Source organism: Populus alba, chromosome 1, assembly GCF_005239225.2.
Source record: "Populus alba chromosome 1, ASM523922v2, whole genome shotgun sequence".
Taxonomy (NCBI): domain Eukaryota; kingdom Viridiplantae; phylum Streptophyta; class Magnoliopsida; order Malpighiales; family Salicaceae; genus Populus; species Populus alba.
This window is the reverse complement of record NC_133284.1, coordinates 8260090-8279331: the sequence shown is the minus strand read 5'-3', so window position 1 is coordinate 8279331 and position 19242 is coordinate 8260090. Positions and strand designations below refer to the sequence as shown.

At 34.6% G+C, this 19242-nt stretch overlaps 4 protein-coding genes across 9 annotated transcripts; 3 read left to right on the top strand and 1 right to left on the bottom strand.

Moving 5' to 3' along the window:
* Window positions 1-957: 957 nt before the first annotated feature.
* On the bottom strand, window positions 958-2773 carry LOC118033915 (small ribosomal subunit protein bS6c). The gene is made up of 2 exons (XM_035039052.2): window positions 2288-2773; window positions 958-1448 (listed from the first exon to the last, which is right to left on the bottom strand). The coding sequence occupies exons 1-2, from the start codon at window positions 2768-2770 to the stop codon at window positions 1209-1211; spliced, it is 723 nt and encodes a 240-aa protein (XP_034894943.1). The 5' UTR covers window positions 2771-2773; the 3' UTR covers window positions 958-1208.
* Window positions 2774-4463: 1690 nt separating this feature from the next.
* On the top strand, window positions 4464-7823 carry LOC118033916 (26S proteasome non-ATPase regulatory subunit 8 homolog A). The gene is made up of 6 exons (XM_035039053.2): window positions 4464-4650; window positions 4801-4879; window positions 5031-5133; window positions 5954-6217; window positions 6988-7099; window positions 7482-7823. Exons 1-6 carry the CDS (start codon window positions 4546-4548, stop codon window positions 7620-7622), a joined length of 804 nt encoding a protein of 267 aa, XP_034894944.1. The 5' UTR covers window positions 4464-4545; the 3' UTR covers window positions 7623-7823.
* Window positions 7824-8908: 1085 nt separating this feature from the next.
* On the top strand, window positions 8909-12161 carry LOC118033917 (protein ABIL2). Of its 5 annotated transcripts, none has more exons than XM_073410807.1 (11): window positions 8914-9032; window positions 9153-9258; window positions 10001-10130; window positions 10265-10347; window positions 10439-10589; window positions 10828-10927; window positions 11022-11102; window positions 11231-11273; window positions 11366-11454; window positions 11569-11666; window positions 11841-12161. In XM_073410807.1, the coding sequence occupies exons 3-11, from the start codon at window positions 10026-10028 to the stop codon at window positions 12012-12014; spliced, it is 924 nt and encodes a 307-aa protein (XP_073266908.1). In that variant the 5' UTR covers window positions 8914-9032; window positions 9153-9258; window positions 10001-10025; the 3' UTR covers window positions 12015-12161. The 5 variants fall into 5 exon arrangements, with proteins under 5 accessions (XP_073266910.1, XP_073266908.1, XP_073266906.1 ...); XM_073410805.1 differs by having other exon boundaries at window positions 8915-9032; window positions 9153-9326; XM_073410809.1 differs by lacking the exon at window positions 9153-9258 and having other exon boundaries at window positions 8909-8928.
* Window positions 12162-14166: 2005 nt separating this feature from the next.
* On the top strand, window positions 14167-17246 carry LOC118033918 (cyclin-dependent kinase E-1). 2 transcript variants are annotated; one of them, XM_073407141.1, is made up of 2 exons: window positions 14167-14514; window positions 15576-17246. In XM_073407141.1, the coding sequence occupies exon 2, from the start codon at window positions 15664-15666 to the stop codon at window positions 17071-17073; it is 1410 nt and encodes a 469-aa protein (XP_073263242.1). In that variant the 5' UTR covers window positions 14167-14514; window positions 15576-15663; the 3' UTR covers window positions 17074-17246. The 2 variants fall into 2 exon arrangements, with proteins under 2 accessions (XP_073263242.1, XP_034894947.1); XM_035039056.2 differs by having other exon boundaries at window positions 15532-17246.
* The last annotated feature ends 1996 nt before the right edge of the window (window positions 17247-19242 follow it).

The following is a 19242-nucleotide window of genomic DNA, read 5'->3' as shown; positions in this document are numbered from 1 at the left end:
AGTGGATATCAGATAAGATCTGGAACTGCACCACTACATCAGATTCTCTACATATAAAAATATTTCTGATCGTACAATTTGACACAATTATTCCTAGTAATCCATTTATATAGGCAAATGGCAGCTACAGAATCTCTTGTAGAAGTGGAAAAGTTCGCCCAAAAAATTATTCAAGTGACGACTGAATCCTATCCTAGCACTATTTTCTTTGTTAGTTACCTGTGTATGATTGGGAGAGGCGGCCACCAGAGAACTTTTGTGCTTCAACTACTGCCATATGAGAGTAGTTTAACGTTAGTGCTCTCCATGGAAGGATCACCAATGCTGATATATCTTATACTACTTCAATTTTGGAACAAAAATGGAGACTGGAGGCTGGAGCCCAGAACAGTCAACCAGTATGTGTATCACATATCGAGGCTGCTTCCTTTTGTAAGTAAATCAAAACTCTGGGTTTTGAGCGGGTAGAGTCCAGCCCTCATCAATGCATTATAAAGAACTGAACTAACGTGGGGATGGTTAATGTACTGAAGTTGATGACATTCAGGTTCAGTTTTTTTTTTTAAAAAAAATATTTTTTTTAAGGGATTAGTATTCTAATGTTAAAAATAAATTTTAAAAATTAAAAAAAATATTATTTTAATATATTTCCAAACAAAAACAACACTTTGAAGCTATCACAATTTTAAACATATTTAAAAATCTTTAAAAAAATATATGATTTAGCACCACTGAACATTAAAAATATACTTAAATGCGTGGTAATATTTGTTTTTAAAATAACTTTTATTTAAAAATATATCAAAAAATTATTTTTAACATTAACAAATCAAAACTACCTAAAACTATAAAAACAAAAATTAAGCAAAACAATATTCAATTTTTTTTAAAAATAGGTTTCACATTCCCAACCAGAGTCGGACAAGAGGGGCTGATATTTCTACTTGCAATCAAAGCTAGGATAAACATGGCCTTCATGAGTTGTTAAATTCCCATACAAAACAATAGTACTTGCACTGTTGAGGCAAGTCCACATTCCTAGCACCCGCATGATTTCTAATCTTGTCATTGTGGATATACTTAAACAAAATAAATTTCAATCATTAGAATCAAGATTATAACAAACAAGATTACATTGCCGCTACAACTCATTTTCTCCTAACCATGTTCCTCCATCGTACTGCACAAAAGATTGAAACTGACCAGCACTAATACTTTCTCTTTCTCACTTTGAAACTGGATGATCGGATAACATCATCATCTGTGTTCAGAGTTTGCTCAAGAATTCCAATGGACTCAGGTTTTGTGAAGTAGGTAAAGAGAAGGTAAATACCATCCAAATAAGTGTTAGACTCCCCAGCTTTGTTTTTTTTCTTGATGCTGTAAGCTAGTGGAACGACCCCTCTGTTGAATACCTCTACATACATGCCACCACCAGCAACAAGCAACTGCAAGATGATCACCAACAGCAAGAACGATGAAGAAGATGTGCAGAGGAAGTGTATAATTAACCATTATGCTACTTGACACTGCTTTAATTTTAAGTTACAAACTAGCATGCTTGCCTAAATAGTTCCCTCGCTTAGCTCCTAAAGTAAATATCTACACAAAATGCAACGCTATAATCAATTTATATTGAATGCACATCTCGTAACATGCATGACCTTATTGACGTGATCTTGCTTATAAGGTGCATAGCTCAGACCATCCAGATATCAGGGCTGGACGTAAATGTCAACTGCGCATAAGTACTGAAAAATCCAGGCCATCTATTGCAAGATCTTTCTAACACAAAATCATAATCAGAAGGGCAATGAAACAAATTGGCATACAATACCCTCAAGCTGAAGCATCTGCTAGTTCACTAAATCAAAGTAACAGATACAAGGAAAAATCATAATCGTCTGGCCAGATACATTTCAACTCGAAGCAATTTGGCTTAGAATCTTTGTCATTTGTCAACAAGAATCGCAATTCAACTAAAAGCATTTCTATCCATCAGTGACGGTTAAAGAATGTCATTTGGCCCCAATCACTACCCTATTAGTCCTCCTCCTCAGCTTCTTGAGCACACTCAACAGTTTAACAACACAGGTACCTATTTAACAATATTTAAAATTTACTTGCCATAATTACTCGAAAACTAATTATTAAAATTAAAAAATCTAAAAGAACCCCGACATTTTTAGAACACTGCAGGATTAACAACAAAAAAAAACATTGTAAAGTTTCATACCTCAAGGACTACATTGAAAAGAAAAAAAATATTAAACATGCTTGTTATTACCTCCTCGTACTTCTGTGTAAGAGCGAGTCTTTCATCCTCCGACATGTCGGGTCTCAAAACAGCCATAGTCTCATACTGTCGAAGCCCAGGTGGGCAGGGAGGCGTCTCCTTCTCCTCCACAGCAGTCATAGTACCCGACCCAATTGGAGAATCCGGTTCATCGTCAGACCCGATCCCGCCTTCATAAAACGAGCCCGCGAAGTCTACAGTTTGGGCCTTGACTGCTGTTGTTGGGTTGCTGTGTGCTCTGTAGACCAGTTTTGAGGTGTTAGGGAAAGGCTTGAGGGTTTGAGAGAATGAGAGGAGGGGCAATGATGGGGATTTGGAGAATGATGAAGGGTAAAATGGGGATGAAACTAAATTTGATGTAAGCGAAGAAGAAGTAGAAGACGATGCCATTTTTTCAGCTACTGCTTCTGGGTCAGTGAAAGGCAGAAAAAGGGATAATAGATAAGGAGGGTGCGCTGTACGCACATGGCGCATTTTAGAATAGTACTTTATGGGCCTGATTGTTTGAATTGGTTAAATTCTTAAAAACAAAACTATTAATTCCTAAAAAATGCCATAAGTCCTTTTTTTTATTTATTTCAATACCATAAAAATTCTAATTAAATAAAATATTATAATAAATTTTAAATTATATTGTAATTTAATTTTTTTCAAAATCATATTTTTTTAATATGTTAATAAAACATAAAGTATTAAGTTTAAAAATAATTAAATTATATTAAAATTTATAAAATTATTAAATTAAATCCTTAGTTAATATTTTACATGTTATTTTATGTTATTGTTTTACGCTATTTTTTTACTCTTTAAACAAGCATGGGTAATACTAAAAAAATTTAATATTTATATAAAAAAATATTTATAAAATTTGCATTGTTAATTTATATTCACATCATATATAATTAAAAAATTGTTTAAGATAAAAAAACGTTCAAAATAATATAATGTTAGGTAAAACTGTTTTAGTAATTTTTATTTTAAGATTCACATGTATTTATCTTAACTATTAATTAATAGATTTTGAAATATAATTTAATTTATGTCCCTACGTTTCACTTTAAATTCCAGTTTAAAATAATCTTGTACTCAAAATATTAAAAAATATAATTTTAATTAGTATTATAAAAAATATATTAAGTTATTTTAAAATAAAACATGATTATTTAATAAAAAATAGAATTTATGTTCTTATAAATAAATCTAAATAAATATATTAAATATGAAATGAATAATATAAAATAAATAAATAATACACGTATGAAATAAGTGCGAAGAACTAATATTCTAAAAGTGCTAATAGGAAATTTTATTGTGTCAAAACTAGTAGCAGTGCCAACTTTTTTTTTTTTTTTTTTTTTTTCATGAGAATTGTAAGGTTTTTGTTTATTTCAAAAATTTCTCTAAAGCTATATATTTTTATTTTTTTTCCCTCGAAAGGTTGTTTTAAAACATATTGTATGCTACATAAGCAATATTTTAAATATATTTAGATTACATTATTTTGGATCGTTTCTTAAAAAGAAATCAAATTTATAAAAAAGATCCACACATATTTACTGAACACTAAAATTCACTAAAAAAATATGTTAGTAACTTTGAAGATTAGCTTAAGTAATCGAGTTTTAAATTTATTTTCTAATAATTATAAGTTCAAGTTTTTTTGAGATTACCAGAAACTTATATAATCATTATCTTCAAGGTTTGTGAGATTAATTAAAATGTATTTAAGCTCACCGGATATTTATATTAATAAAAAAATATTAGTAACTCATAAAAACTAATAATTAAAATAAAAGAATTAATTTAATGATATGAAGATTATATGGATTTAATGATAATTTTGATACATCTAAGATAAAACTTATTTTGTATACTAATAGAATGCCGTATGTCAATTTGAAACTCAAACTTTACATTTTTCAACTTAATTAATTTTTTTATATAGTTATTTTTGCATCTGTTTCGATGCGTTTTTGGATTTGAAGGAAAAAAAGGTAATTCTGTCCCTTTATATACATTTGATGATGGATTGAATATTTCGGTTGTTTCTATCGTTGTAGCCCAGCTCATAACAGCTCCTTATGGGCTGGGCTACTGAATCGGGCTAACAAGTTATCACCCGAACCAAACTCTTTTTAAACCCCTGTAAAATACTTACATAAAAAAATATTTTATTTTCTTCCGGTGAAAGCCAGCGAACTCGAGCTTAAAAACCAAAACCAGTGAGAGCTAGCGAGGGAGAGAGAGAGATGGATCCAAAGCTAACAGAGTTATCGCAGCTATTCGAGCGATTCAAAGCGGCATGTACTAGAGACGATATCAATACTTCAACGAATCTGCTTTCTCAGCTCAAGGTAATAAAGACAAATCCTCACACTTGAAAACCCTATCTTTTTGAACTCATTTTCAGCTTAATTCAATTCTGTTTTTTTTTTTATGATTTAATTACGGTTTACTTGATTAATAATCAGCGTTAATTGCAATTAATATATATTTTTTTGTAGGTTTTGTTGATAGGATTTCGAAGCTTGCCGCCGTTGTTTGAAAACACGCCTAATTCTGTTGAAGAATTGATAATAGCAAGTAAAATCGTGGCTCTTTTTTTTATGTTTTGAGGATCTTAGTGTCATAATGTAGGACTTAGGGTTTCATGATTTTAGATTATAGGTTATAAGATTTTTTTCTGACGCATGGTATGTTATTTATGTATTTATGTGTGAGAGTGTTTTTTCAGGGGATATTTATGAGCATGCTGTTCTTTTGAGTGTGAAGATTGGGGATCAGGATGCGTTTGAAAGGGATTTCTTTCAGTTGAAGCCTTATTATACTGATGCCGGGTAATTTTTTGATTGTTTTTGGTTTTCGAGGAATTATCATGCATGCCTAGTCTTGTATCTGGGTAAGTGTTTTTAGAATAAACTGCATGCTTCTGCAATTATGTTTCCGTACTTAGCTAGAATGCTGACTTGAATTTCATACCGAGTCTGATCTGATATATTCACCATTTCATAGTTTCAACAACTTGAGTCATGCATGTTTAGTTTTGTATTTGGGTAAGTGTTTTTAGTCTATACTGCATGCTTCTACAATTATGTTTCCGTACTTCGCTAGAATGCTGACTTGAATTTCATACTGAGTCTGATCTGATATATTCACCATTTCATAGTTTCAACAACTTGAGTAATCTATTCAACTGTTGGCAGTGTGGACTAAAGTTGCATGTAGGGCATCACTTACAAATATTCTTACCGTGACAGGATGGATAATTAGTTCTGTTCTCAACTCGATGGTTTGCACATCCTAGTGCATATCAAGGAATGGAACTTCATACTCGAGTTTTGTTTCAAAGGCTTTGTTGTAATTGTGAACTCGATTGATTGCCCTTTTGTGTGACTTTCCCCTTTCAGAATAGAAAATAAAAAATGGCTTGTTTTATAGCTGTGCATTTGGTTCTTTTAAATTTCTGGCCTCTCTATAACTGATTTCTGGTTTTTATGTATTGGACAATACTAAGTTCTTAGCTAAAGGAATCATTAAAGTGAAGAACACATGTATTCTGGATGAGGAAGAATTTGCCGTTTTGTTCTCTTCATTAGCCAGTGTTGAGTTGTATATTATTAGAGCTTGATGTTCATGATTTCTTTTTTGATGGAGCAGTGGCCGTCTTGCCCCATCTCCTCAGGAGTATATGATCCTGGGTCTCAACCTCTTGAGACTCTTAGTCCAAAACAGAATTGCTGAATTCCATACTGAATTGGAATTGCTCTCCCCTGCTGCTTTGGAGAATCCTTGCATCAAGCATGCGGTAGAGTTGGAGCAGTCCTTCATGGAAGGGGCTTACAATCGTGTGTTATCTGCAAAACAGAATGTGCCATACAAGACTTTTGATTATTTTATGGATCTCTTGGCAAAGACTGTAAGGTAATTTCTCCATGCTCCATAATAACAGTCAAATGACCATTGATTAGTCATTGAAAATTCATTCCTTGAAGTTATATTTTCTTATGGGTAATATTCACCACTGCACCCTAAAGGGTAGGAATTTAGGATAGATGGAATTGTTCATTCAGAGAGCATATGGTCATCATTGTTTTAGTCAAAATGGTTCATTCTAGTCTAGACAACACTTGGGCGTGATTAATATCTTTTTAGGTGTTGTCAAATTCTTTGTTTTCAAGGTTTATATATGTGTTCCATCCATTGCTCTAAATGACAGCCATTGTTTCTTTTGTAAACTTGTTCGTTTGCTTGAAGTTTTAATGATGGTTTTGATTTGTTGTACCTCTTTTAAAGTGACATCTCAAACAATTGATGTAGTTTTTCTAATAATGGGATCCATTCCTGTTAAGTTTTTGCCAGTCCTTTTTTCAGTTTGATTTATCTAATAGTGTTGTGGTTAAATAGAGTTTGTAATCCATCTTTTGTAAATTTCCATGCTAGAGTTTTGCACCGTGGCTCATTGGTTTTTTAGGACACATGCTTTGGAGTTTGAATGTAGGGGATTTTTGTTCATTTTAACCACATCGTTGTGGACTTAAAACTCATCTTGCTACTATACTCTGAAATCTGTCTTTAGAATTCCTGTTTGGATGCTACAGTTCTCCCTATCATCCTTTATGAATGGATATAGCACACAGTCTGCATTTTCTTCTTGTCTTGTTACTAGTTGATTTCTACTGCATCACCCCCAGGGATGAAATAGCTGGATGCAGTGAGAAGGCATATGACTATCTTTCAATAAGTGATGCCCGGCAAATGTTGCTCTTCTCTTCTGATGATGAACTTTTGGAATACATCAAGGAGGTACTGGAATATGTTTGCATTGTTCTGTGTTGATTTTCTTTTATGTTTGAGTTTTTGGAATTTGAGCAATTCATATTTTCCATTGAATAGAAATTATGTAAACTTGGATAAGAAATGCCTGTGGCATTGCTTCAGAGCTTGTAACTAGTCCTGGGTTTAGCTCCCCCAGTGACGCTACAAGCTTCCACAGTTAAGAAACAGTTTCTAGGGGAGGGGGCCGCTTGACCCATGATTTGGGATACTTAACAAACTGAAGTAAGTTGTTCAGATTGTTTTCCAACTCCTTTGGTGGAGTTTAGATCAAGCATGGACAAGCTGTGGACATTTTCAGATTTAGTTACATGATTAACATAAACATGACATGTTCTGTTACTTAATGCAGGGGCATCTTGAGTGGGAGATAAAGAATGGCTCTGTAGTTTTCCAGAAGGCAAACGAATCTGCTCCCTGCAAAGAGATACCATCTCTACATCTCATCAACCAGACATTGAGTTATGCTAGAGAGTTGGAGCGGATTGTGTAAAAGATAGATAGCTGTCTTCAGACACAACTTCAACTTGGAACTGTTTCATTTGAGGATACAAATTTCAATTGCCATCTTTTGTAGTTCAATTTGGTCACTCGGCGGCCTACATTATGAGCATTTCTCTCTTTGATTTGTAATGCTCCAGTACATTTTACTTTTAATTTCACAATTTGACATGTTTCATGCTGCTTTGGAAAATTACCTTTACAGAGCTCCTTTTTATTTATTTATTATTTTTTTTTTTTTAATGAGCCCTCTATAAAGGCATCTTTGTTAGGGAAACCTCAGATAGTTTGTCCTCAATTACTATATTATCTAAACTCATCTAAATTGGTTTAACTCCTAATATTAATATCATTTTGGGGTCAAATCTTAAGGGAAGATTGCAAGAAGGAATTTTTTTGTTCTGTTTTGTAAATGCAGGTATAAATGATCTTTCTATAACAGGAATTTCTCAAAAGCGGAGCCCAAGGTATCATCTTACCATAAAATTAAATAAGTTAAATTGATTGAAAAATAGTCCCTCCTCCACTCACCAAATAGGATGTGTATCATTGTTGGCGGAGCTAAATCTTTAATGCAAGCGTAATCCGACAACAAAAAAGTAGAAAGATCATGTTGCTTTTAACGAAAACGACAGCAACTTGAGAAATACTACAGCTTCAGGAAAAAGAAATCACTGACATTGCTGGTACTGTTGCTTTGTTTGTTCCATGTTTTCTACCTAAATCTCCCGTGTCTTTGCATGGTGTGTCGGTGCACTTGTTAATTTCCCTATTATTATTTATTTTTAAATGGTTGGGATTCATTTATCAGCCTCAAATGGGTTGTTCTTGAAACATAACTCTATACCTCAAAGTCATGAACATTGATACCAACCAGCTCCATCTATGATTATGATCCCCTTGGTAAGGTGCCATTGACCTACCTACTTGTGAGAAAAATAAAAATCATCAAGTAATATAAACCTACATCTTTTAGATTGAGGTGTTTTCTAGAAGATTTTTGGCACCTTAAGTAAAGAAGTTTTGAAAATTTTAAAATTTTTTATTTTTTTAGATAGTTTAAATGTGCTATATAAAAAATAATTTTTTTAAATTTTTTTATTTTAATATATTAAAAAAAGAATAAAACTTAAAGCGACATAAGTAGGTAGACAATGAAACCAGCATATGACTGACATGTGGCCGATTCCCGCTAATAAAAAGGCCTTCCTAGCAAACAGCAGATTAAAGAAACCAGTTCTGTTTCCAAACTGTTGGTAAAAGTAACAAGTTCATCTCTTAACTACAATAACAAACTCGTGAGATTCTCTTGCTTCCTTCCTTTCCTTGCAAAGATTTCTGTCTCCTTTCAATAATAATTGCTCTCTCTCTCTCTCTCTCTCTTCCTCTCACTCCCATGGAGGTACGGTTATGTATTATCTTCTACACCATAACTTCACTATCATCTTTTGTTTTTAGTTGAGCCAAGTCAAGATACTTTATTATATGTTAGATAAATGAAGACCCTTTACTTCGTTTTCAGTGTTTTAGAGTACTTGGATATCTACAAGGAATAGTGACTTCAAATGCAACGTGGGTTTGGGATTGCATTTCCAGTTCTAAATTAAATTAAGAACAAGGAGCAATTGGTCGGCTCTCTGTCTCCTTCTCTCATGGTTTACGTCTCTGTTAGCCTGTCATTTTTATGCCATTTCTGGTACACTCTTCAATAAACTTTCGAAAAATCTCGTGTTCTGTGTTTCTTTACTCAAACTTAACTATGTGATTATACCTGCTGAAGTACGAGTGTTGCCTGGAATAGTGTTACTGGTTTCCTTTTTGAGGAGCATAGGGATCAATATTTAACTGGAAAGATCAATATGCAGAGTTTTTTGGTCTCTATACAATTTCATGTCTTTGAAATATATTTTCTCTGAAGTTTTCTGATCTTATAATCTCTATAGTCCACATGCTCTCTGATGATAGGTTTGCAAGCTCGAAAAGAAGGGGGGGGGGGGGAGTAGTAGAAAACAAAGTTTTGAATCTTTAACTCATATTGGTTTGGTATCAGAATTACAGTCCTCAACTCAACCAAGCTAAATGGTACCATGTTGTATGTTGAGTTGATTAAGAATTTTGGTTGCCCAGATTTCAGGATATTATTTAATCTTAGATTCTTATTGGTTTCTCTTTGTTCATCCCGTTTCCATTTGAATGCCATAGAGTCATTAGTTGGAAATATTTTCTGCACTTTTAATGTCTATCCTCGTAACTATATTTTCAACACTTGTTTAAGAGTCAAGGGCATGTGGTGCTGTAGAGGTGGCGTTTTCATGAAGTAATTAGAGTTGGTGGGTCTTAAATGTTGATGTGGTTTTGATTAATTGGCAGCTAAAAAGAGCCAGGTTTCATTGTCATGGATAGTAAGACCTCATCCTCTTCAGTAAATGGTCCTCAAGGACCTTCCATTCATGAGGAACTTCTGATGCAGCAGAGCTTGCTCTTTTCTGATACTCTCAAGGTACACACACTCTTGTAAAATTCTTCCATTAGTCTCCAGGTTGCATGAAGACTCCAATGGTTGCTAGAAATTCAGTGATAATTGTAGAAATGATTCCTTTAGTTTTAGTAAAGAAAGTTGTTTTGTTTGATTAGGACTTGAAGAACCTTAGGAAGCAGCTATACTCAGCAGCAGATTATTTTGAATTAGCTTACAACAAAGAAGACCAGAAACAAACGTGAGTCAATTTTCAAATCCATTATAAATGCCATGAATGTGACATAGTATGCTAATGGTCGTCCCCGGCCACCGGCTTTGTCTAAGCGCAGAGTGGTGGAGAACTTGAAAGATTACGCCATCAAAGCTTTGATCAATACTGTTGACCACTTGGGTTCTGTAGCATTCAAAGTCGACAGATTTTTAGATCAAAAGATTGATGAAGTTTCAGGAATGGAGCTTCGATTCTTTTGCTCCGAACAGGTATTGTTCCCTTCCGACCTCCCCTTAACCCTTAACCATACATTCTTCTGTGAGATTCAATTTCAGGTTTTTATGGGACAGTGCTGAAACATTATCACAACATGCTCGTGAAATCATTTATTATGATATTATTTTGATTTCCTTGAACATGTCACTAGTCTACACATGAATTTAAACCATGCCAGACTGTCCAAGACTTCAATATATAATATATACCTTTTCCTGTGCCATGCCCTAGAGACTGGAAGGATGCCAAAAATATATCAACCAAGGTGGCCTTTCTCAACAATCACTGGTAATAAAAACTCCCTACCACTACAAGCGGTACATTTTTCCAGGTGAATATTTTGATCTCTCCTATTTTCCTTGTGCATTTTTCTCTACATTTCCAATATGCCAAAGATTTTTCTGACACTGGAACTCGCTGTTCAGTCGACGAGGAGACCATGGATTCATCTAGCCATGCTAAACCAAATCATGATAGTAGAAATCTTAGCACTGAGTTAAAAAATGGTATGATACTCCCGCTCCTGATGGTTCACAGTGTGCTTATAGAAAATCAATCAAATACCAAATTTTTATGATCCAAAAAACCTCTCACAATCTCATTAATTGTTTCTTGATGTCACTGTTATGCCAAGCTGCTCACGCGTCGATCGAAGGAACCCCTTCCTCTTTCTTCAGGTAATCCCTATGCCATGTATGCCATTACCATGACCATCTTACCATGCCTGTTTCATCATGGCCGAGGACTTCAATGTATAACTTTAATGCAGAGAGAGGCATTCTGAATTACGGTCCCCACAGTTCTACTCGGGACAGGGAACGTTTACATTCACAAGGACTTCAACCAACAACAAACCTGGTTTGTGCAAATGAATTCTTCTTCATATTCGTCTTTTCTAGAGGAAAATTTGCAGTACACCCTGCAGATTGATCAGTGTGCCATAACATAATTCTGTCTCTCCTTTTTAATCAGAGAAAAGATCATCCTCTCCGCAACGCTCTCCGATCATACGTTCTGGATCTCTTCTTAAGAGACCAATATCTCCTACTTATGCTAATGCATTACGAAGGGTAAGCGCAACTATTACAAAGAACATGGAATGACATATGAAATTAGGGTGTCGAAAAATCCCAGACAATGAATAGTCATGACTTGAAACTTGTTAAAAAGATTGCTGCTTAAACCTGAATTAATTCTGAAACTGATGTAAACATAATCTTTTCACTCAATTCCTTATATCTCAGTATCCATCGGAGCCTCGGAGATCTGTTTCATTGTCCATGTATTCGGAAAGAGACAAGGCAAAGGATAGCGATCAACAATATTCTGCCAAGAGCAAACGCCTGTTTAAGGCCTTGCTCAGCATGCGCAAGTCTAGAAAGGAAGGCTCACTGTTTACTTGCTTGGATCAGATTTGAAACAGCAAAATAAATGGAGATGAAACAATAGAGAGACTATTTGTAGTTTCTGCTTGATGATATGTATCCTTTTTTGGTTTAAGATTTAATTTCTCTATGGAAATGTAGGGGATTTCAACATATGCTCACAAAATCCTTATTTTTGGATGCTATTATGTGATTGATAATAATATTACTTATATATTTTTTTTCAAAAACATAAGAAACTACTATGTTTCATTATATAATATTTATAATTTCAATTAATAATTATATACCATAAAAAAGTTTTCTCTATCCTACCATAGATAGCGACAAATATAAATTATCCTGGATATCATGCGTAAGTCTTCAAAGATTGTCACCTCTTTAACATGATTCGGTAGCATCCTAATGAAATAAAGTTCTCCAGCAATACGATGAACACATGTTATTCAACCAAGATAGAAACCCCATGATTTGGGGACCCAATCCTTCTGCCCAACATCCTAATCATATTTATTTAGGAACTATGACTAATAAAGGCTCTTTACCTCAACATTTATATGAATATTGTAATACAAAAAAAAAAAAAATCTCAATTGTATGGAATAACAAGACAATTTAAGAGAGCAATGCCAGTTTTAAGAAAGGAGGAATCGGGCCGTTTATGATGCCTCTAATAGAAAAATGCATTCTCATCAAACACTGTTGATTCTTTATATATTTTTAGGAAGCGCTTAGAACACTTGTCGCTTTTCATGCATTGAGCTTTGGGGTTTGCAACCCTATATGAGCCATATAACATAAATCTTTAGACAATTCCATAACAAATTGAGTTTTTTTTTTTTTTTTTGCTTATATCCTTTCTGGGATTCTTGGCCTTTTCAATTCCTTTTTTTGACGGCCTTTGTGGCTAATAGCTCTTGGGTTTTGCAATTCTTTTCTTCAATAAACTTAGTTTTATTGATTTAAAATAAAGTAATTCTAACAAACATGGTTGAATTTGATGACGTTTAGTAGAGAACCCGCATCAATTTCTGAACATGATGGTTTTTTCCCATAATTTACTCTTAATGTTCCTGGCTAGAGTGGAACTCTTTGCTGCAAGATCAAACAAAAAATGAAATAAAAAGTAAAAAAGGGTTTTTTTTTTTTTTTTTCTCCTCTCTCAGATGGAAAGCTGATTAAAATATAACACTAGCCACTGATCTCCCTACCCCTTTCCATTCTCGTTGTGCTCTGCCCTTCGTTATGCTACTACCTTTTTGCTTAGACGATGGATCAGGTTGGTAATGCACAATTGGCTTCATGATGCTTGTCTACAGGATTCTTTTCTATTCATTTGAATACGAGCTGGATCAGGCAAAGTTACAGGGAGAGGTTGAGGATCTGGCTAAGGGGATGTTCTGTGCGTCGGCCACCAACTTCCCAATCAATTTTCGGTTGCTGAGAATTTTAATGAGCAGGTCATGTTCTGACAAATCCAAGTCGGTGAAGAAATGGAAAATTTATCTGAGCGTTTTAAGGTCGGCAAGCTCGCATCAGCCGAGCCCGGGAGTATTTTTTATTTTCATAATTAATTTTAGATTCTATTTCTAATTAGGAGTTATAATTTTATTTGATTTAGAAGTGAGTTTAAGCTTCTATCCGTGCATTATTTCTTAAGAAAAGATTGATTCGTCCAGCAATCGGTTTCCCATTTGGAATGCTGCTTTGAGAGGATGCAACTCCAGAAGAAGCTAATATTTGGGCCTCTGAACTCATTGACCTCTGCCGTATTTTCGAGTGCTTTACGTTGAGGTTTAAAAATTATTTTGTTTAATATTTTTAAATTATTTAAATATTATAATATTAAAAATATATTTTTTAATTTTTTTTTATATATTTTTAAATAAAAAAAACTTTTTAAAATAACTCAGTTAAATTATGCTTCAAGAAAACAAGGAGTAAGCAATCCTAAGAATTAGCATGAATTTCTTCAAGTACATTTATATTGTTGCTGTTAGATCTATGCGGCAATATAGAAAGTTCCAATATGGACTTTTCCTTTTGCAAAGAGAAAAATAATTTCTTAAATCTTTATTAATTATGTAAAATAAAATGACATGGAAAATAATATCTTATTTCTATTGCATAAAATAATCTATTTTGATAAATATATTTTAAAAGTTATCTATAAAGATTTAAAAATGCTCTAATTTAAATTGAAAAAAAAAAAAAAAAAAACTGGTAGGCTGAAAGATTTTCGTAATCAAACAGAGCTTTACGTTACAAATCTGCAAGCCCGCACTCTGTGTCAAGAAAAACCCGACTCAAAACACCGACTTTAATCACGAAAATTAACTCCAATTCCTTTAAATCTCCGGGACTTGTCTTATTGATATATCATTTATGCACTCAGTGTGTATCTCAATAACAAAAAGATACTAGCTTTTTTAGAGCCGTTGAGGTAACTATATAGATAGATACCAAGAATCAAGATCTGGGTTTCTTAGAGTGATAGTAAAGGTCTTGAATCGATCCAGTTTCAGCTCGAAAGGTGAGTTTCCTTGAGTTTTTTTAATTGATTCGCCCAACTGTATTTTTGCTTATTTATGATGATTTTCTTAGCTTTTTTTTCTTGATCATTGAACATTGACTGGGTTCTGGGTTTGGTTTGTGGGATTCAGTTTTTGTGGGTTTTTTTTTTTTTTTTTTCATTTTCTTATGAGTATCATTACTAGGTATGAACTGGAAAGTTAGCGTCTTTAATAGTTTTGGTATTGCTTGTTATAAAGATTCAATCTTTTGGGAATCTTTAATATAGCAAATAATTCTCGTACTATAGTTTAGTTAATCCTGTTTTGTGTCGGGAAAACTCACATATTCTCGTTCAATTTTGAATTTCAGCATTTGAAAGCCTGAAAATCTCTTTCACTGATTATCATCGGTGTTTCAATGCCCTTGTAAATATTGTTTGGTTAAGTTTTTCTCCTTTAGATTTTGGTGTTTATAGTAGAAGGGGAAGATTTATATACATTACCTGGTGAGAGCTTGTGTTATTATGTTACCTTGAAGATTTTTGTTTGTGCTCATTTGTTAAGATGAAAACATTATTTCCACTTTCATCTTATTGCATCTTACTTCGATTCATAGGATTGAAACAAGAAGGGGGAAGGGGTCGCGGACATAGTATTCCCTGTAGTGGTTGGATAGGAGAAATTTCACTGGGATTTGAACACTTTGCAGATGCTGTATCGATTTGAGTTTTATTTCTAGGAATCTCTTATTTAAGTAATATATGCAGAACAAGGCTTTTGAACATAGTATTCCCTGTAGTGGTTGGGTAGGAGAGGTTTCACTTTGATTTGAACACTTTGCAGATGCTGACATACTGTATCATTTTGAAATTTATTTCTAGAAATCTCTTATTGAAGTAATGTTTGCAGAACAAGGCTTTTGAACATGTAGCTATAGAGAAACTAACTGTGAAACATTCTCAATTGATAATCCATTTGTACTTCCAAAGATTTCAATTTCTTTTTCTTATCTTCCAAATAATTTCATTATTGGACAGTAAGCAGTTGCGTTTTAAGTTCATGGACCTGCAAGCTGGTGCAGGAAACTGGTGCACCCTTTTCTTTTCAATCTCAGTGCCAATGCAGCAACCTCGGTTGTAAGGACACACAGCCAAAGTTGTTTTGCAACCATGGGAGACGGCAATAATAGAAGCAACAACAACAGTGAAAAGCCAGAGTGGCTGCAACAGTACAATCTTATTGGCAAGATTGGTGAAGGCACTTATGGTCTTGTATTCCTAGCAAAAACCAAGTCTCCTGCAAATTGTGGAAAGTCCATTGCCATCAAGAAATTCAAGCAGTCCAAGGATGGTGATGGTGTCTCTCCCACTGCCATCCGTGAAATCATGTTGCTTAGGGAGATTACTCATGAGAATGTTGTGAAGCTTGTGAATGTGCACATCAATCATGCTGACATGTCACTGTATCTGGCTTTTGATTATGCTGAGCATGATCTTTATGAAATCATCAGGCATCATAGAGACAAGGGTAACACTATGATCAATCAGTACACAGTTAAATCATTGCTCTGGCAGCTACTCAATGGACTGAACTATCTGCACAGTAACTGGATCATACATCGAGATCTAAAGCCATCAAATATCTTAGTTATGGGCGAGGGAGAGGAACACGGGGTCGTCAAAATTGCTGATTTTGGACTAGCAAGAATATATCAAGCTCCCTTGAAGGCTTTGTCTGATAATGGTGTTGTGGTAACCATTTGGTATCGTGCCCCTGAGTTGCTTCTGGGGGCTAAGCACTACACAAGTGCTGTTGACATGTGGGCTGTTGGATGCATTTTTGCTGAACTTTTGACTTTGAAGCCACTTTTTCAAGGGGCAGAAGCCAAATTGCCATCAAATCCTTTCCAGATCGATCAACTTGACAAGATATTTAAGGTCTTGGGCCATCCTACACTAGAAAAATGGCCAACACTTGCAAGTCTTCCGCACTGGCATAATGACGTGCAGCATATCCAAGAGCACAAGTATGAGAATACTGGACTTCATGGTGTTGTGCCTCTCTCTCCAAAAAGTGCTTCATTTGACCTTCTATCTAAGATGCTTGAATATGATCCTCGAAAGCGTATAACAGCTGCACAAGCTATAGAGCACGATTATTTTCGTAGCGAACCTCTACCTGGACGGAATGCCCTGGTTCCCTCTCAACCTGGAGAGAAGGTCATCAATTATCCTACTCGTCCGGTAGATACAAATACAGATTTTGAAGGAACAACTAGTCTTCAACCTCCACAACCTGTCTCATCTGGAAATGCGGTTTCTGGAGGCATGCCAGGTGCTCATGGAATTAACAGCAGATCTGCAGCTCGACCATTGTCTATGGGCATGCAGAGAATGCAATCTCAGGGCATGGCAGCTTATAATCTCTCTTCTCAGGCAGGGATGGGTGGTGGAATGAATCCTGGTAACATCCCTATGCCACGTGGGGTTGGCCAGCCCCATCAGCAGCATCACCTGAGAAGGAAAGACCCACCTGGAACGGGGACTGGATACCCTCCCCAACAAAAATCAAGACGCTAATTAGCGTATGGCATCTAGACAAACAGTCATTTTTTTACTTCTATGGTGTACAACCATGTCATTGTTCATGAACGTTCCCACCCACTAAGGGCACCCAAGAACGCATCCAATTCAAGAAGAAATTCCACTTGTGTCGTGTATGTGACAATTGCTGTATCTAGGCCTTTTCAAATCATCTTTGTTCAGGAAGCAATAGCTTCACTGCATATCTCATCAGGGGATTCTGAGTTTTCGTGTCCAATTTGCAAGATAATCTTGTGAGGAGCATGTTCTGAGGGAAAAGGCAGTAGTAGTAATGTAAGGATTATATTGTGTTGCCTTTAAAGCAGAACAAAGAAGTTTAACAATCGTTTAGCCCAAGGCTGCTAGCATCTCAGTCTTGAAAGAGTGTATTACCACACGAGATACAAGATGTGATCCACCTTTCTGATATCATGATCTTACTAAAATTCTGCATAGGGAAAGCCAACGTTGAATTTGCAATTCATCGAGTAAACTTCTGGTTGATACACGTGCACAAGTAATTCCACAAGGCTGAACAAGTTGTGTATATTTTCCAGGCGTCGCAGGATATCCTTTGTCGGTACAGGAGCAAGGCATTTTGTTTCTCAGATGCTCGTTGTTGTTCTAGATATGTGCTTGCTCTTTGTGTCTATAATGTGGCATCACCCTGTAACCCATTCTGGGTTCGACATGTTTTGGTCACCGACCTCATGATTGCCTTCACTCATTCTTTTCCACGCTTTCCCCATTCCCACTTGACCAAAACCAAAAGAGGAAAGTCTCTTCACCTGTGCGAAAGGAAACAGTGAAAGCTTGGGTTTGGCAGGGTTTTTGGAGCCCCAATTTTCCCTTTGCAGATAGTTTATGCCACTAGGAACTTTACTATGTTCATAATTGGCAAATCCAGTCCATAGGCAGCTCATTTCACGTACTTTCAACGAGTAGATGAGATCTCTTTCAAGTTTCAATGCCATAACTAGTCTCTGGTCACCTTGAGAACCGTTAGGCTTTCATGTAATATTTACTAATTTGAAGCTCTAACATACACAACTCCACAAATCTGCCATCAAAATAAGTTGACCCTCAAAAAGTACAAGAACAAGGTCGTTGTAATGTTTGTCACATATTAAATAGTTCTATCATTTTCTTCAGTTATTCAACTCTTCATTTTGCTAGAGTTTGTGAATCTTGAACAGCTTTCTAGATGATTCTTCACATCAACTCCTAATTGTCAATTCTATAAATTAGTGCAGATGGGCAGCACAAACCATGAAGCCAGGTGATAGATGAATTATTTTTCTAATCGTATGTTGCTAGTTGACCCTCGACAGTATTGGAATACGCACAGAGGACATCAAGTATTTCCGTGCAAATTATATCCCATGTATTTGAATAATCTCCCGCTACGAGCCTACCACATCAACTACTCTTTATTTGATAAGCTAATAACTCATTCGTGTCCCATTTCTTTTTTTTATTTCGTGATATGTCTCCGATCAAAGTTTATGGCACGCGATCATATAATAGTAGGTAATCTAGTAATAAAAATTTAAAATTAAAAAAATTACTTTTTTTATGATTTTAGATTTGAACTATATAATTGTTAATATGATAATCATTGAAGGCTTATATGATTGTTAATTTCAAAATTTATAAGATTAGTTAAAGTACGCGCAAAATAACCCGAACATCCAAATTAATAATAATAATAATAAAAGTTAATGTGCATGTAATTAAACTTGAAATGTGCAATAATGCAATTGAAGCAAATGATACAACACTGAAACAACCTCTTAATAGCAAATGATATTTGTTCTAACGAGGTGTTTAAGAGTGTTATAATAGTTAATTTTTTAAAGTGTTTTTTATTTAGAAATATATTAAAATAATATATTTTTTATTTTTTTAAAATTATTTTTATTATCAACACATCAAAATAATTTAAAAATATATATAAAAAATTAATTTTAAATATTTTCTTAAAAAAAATCATGAAATACTTGTTACTAGGCATCTTCAGACAATCTCTTAATTGATGGTTTTTTCAGTTATGGCTGCGGGAAATGTAATCCAATTTGGATTTCTTGTCAGCATACATTATCATTTCATACGTCACTTTCTCTTACTAGGAGGAAAGCTTAACAATCATGAGGTTACTTATAGTGA

Bases quoted from the DNA above. Each gene is read 5' to 3' on its own strand.
- LOC118033916 (XM_035039053.2), top strand. From the start codon at position 4,546: ATGGATCCAAAGCTAACAGAGTTATCGCAGCTATTCGAGCGATTCAAA. The intron at 4,651-4,800 runs GTAATAAAGACA...ATTTTTTTGTAG, and splicing joins ATCTGCTTTCTCAGCTCAAG to GTTTTGTTGATAGGATTTCG. The intron at 7,100-7,481 runs GTACTGGAATAT...TACTTAATGCAG, and splicing joins TTTTGGAATACATCAAGGAG to GGGCATCTTGAGTGGGAGAT.
- LOC118033918 (XM_073407141.1), top strand. From the start codon at position 15,664: ATGGGAGACGGCAATAATAGAAGCAACAACAACAGTGAAAAGCCAGAG.
- LOC118033915 (XM_035039052.2), bottom strand. From the start codon at position 2,770: ATGCGCCATGTGCGTACAGCGCACCCTCCTTATCTATTATCCCTTTTT. The intron at 1,449-2,287 runs GTAATAACAAGC...ATCATCTTGCAG, and splicing joins TTACACAGAAGTACGAGGAG to TTGCTTGTTGCTGGTGGTGG.
- LOC118033917 (XM_073410809.1), top strand. From the start codon at position 10,026: ATGGATAGTAAGACCTCATCCTCTTCAGTAAATGGTCCTCAAGGACCT. The intron at 11,274-11,365 runs GTAATCCCTATG...ACTTTAATGCAG, and splicing joins ACCCCTTCCTCTTTCTTCAG to AGAGAGGCATTCTGAATTAC. The intron at 11,667-11,840 runs GTAAGCGCAACT...CTTATATCTCAG, and splicing joins ATGCTAATGCATTACGAAGG to TATCCATCGGAGCCTCGGAG.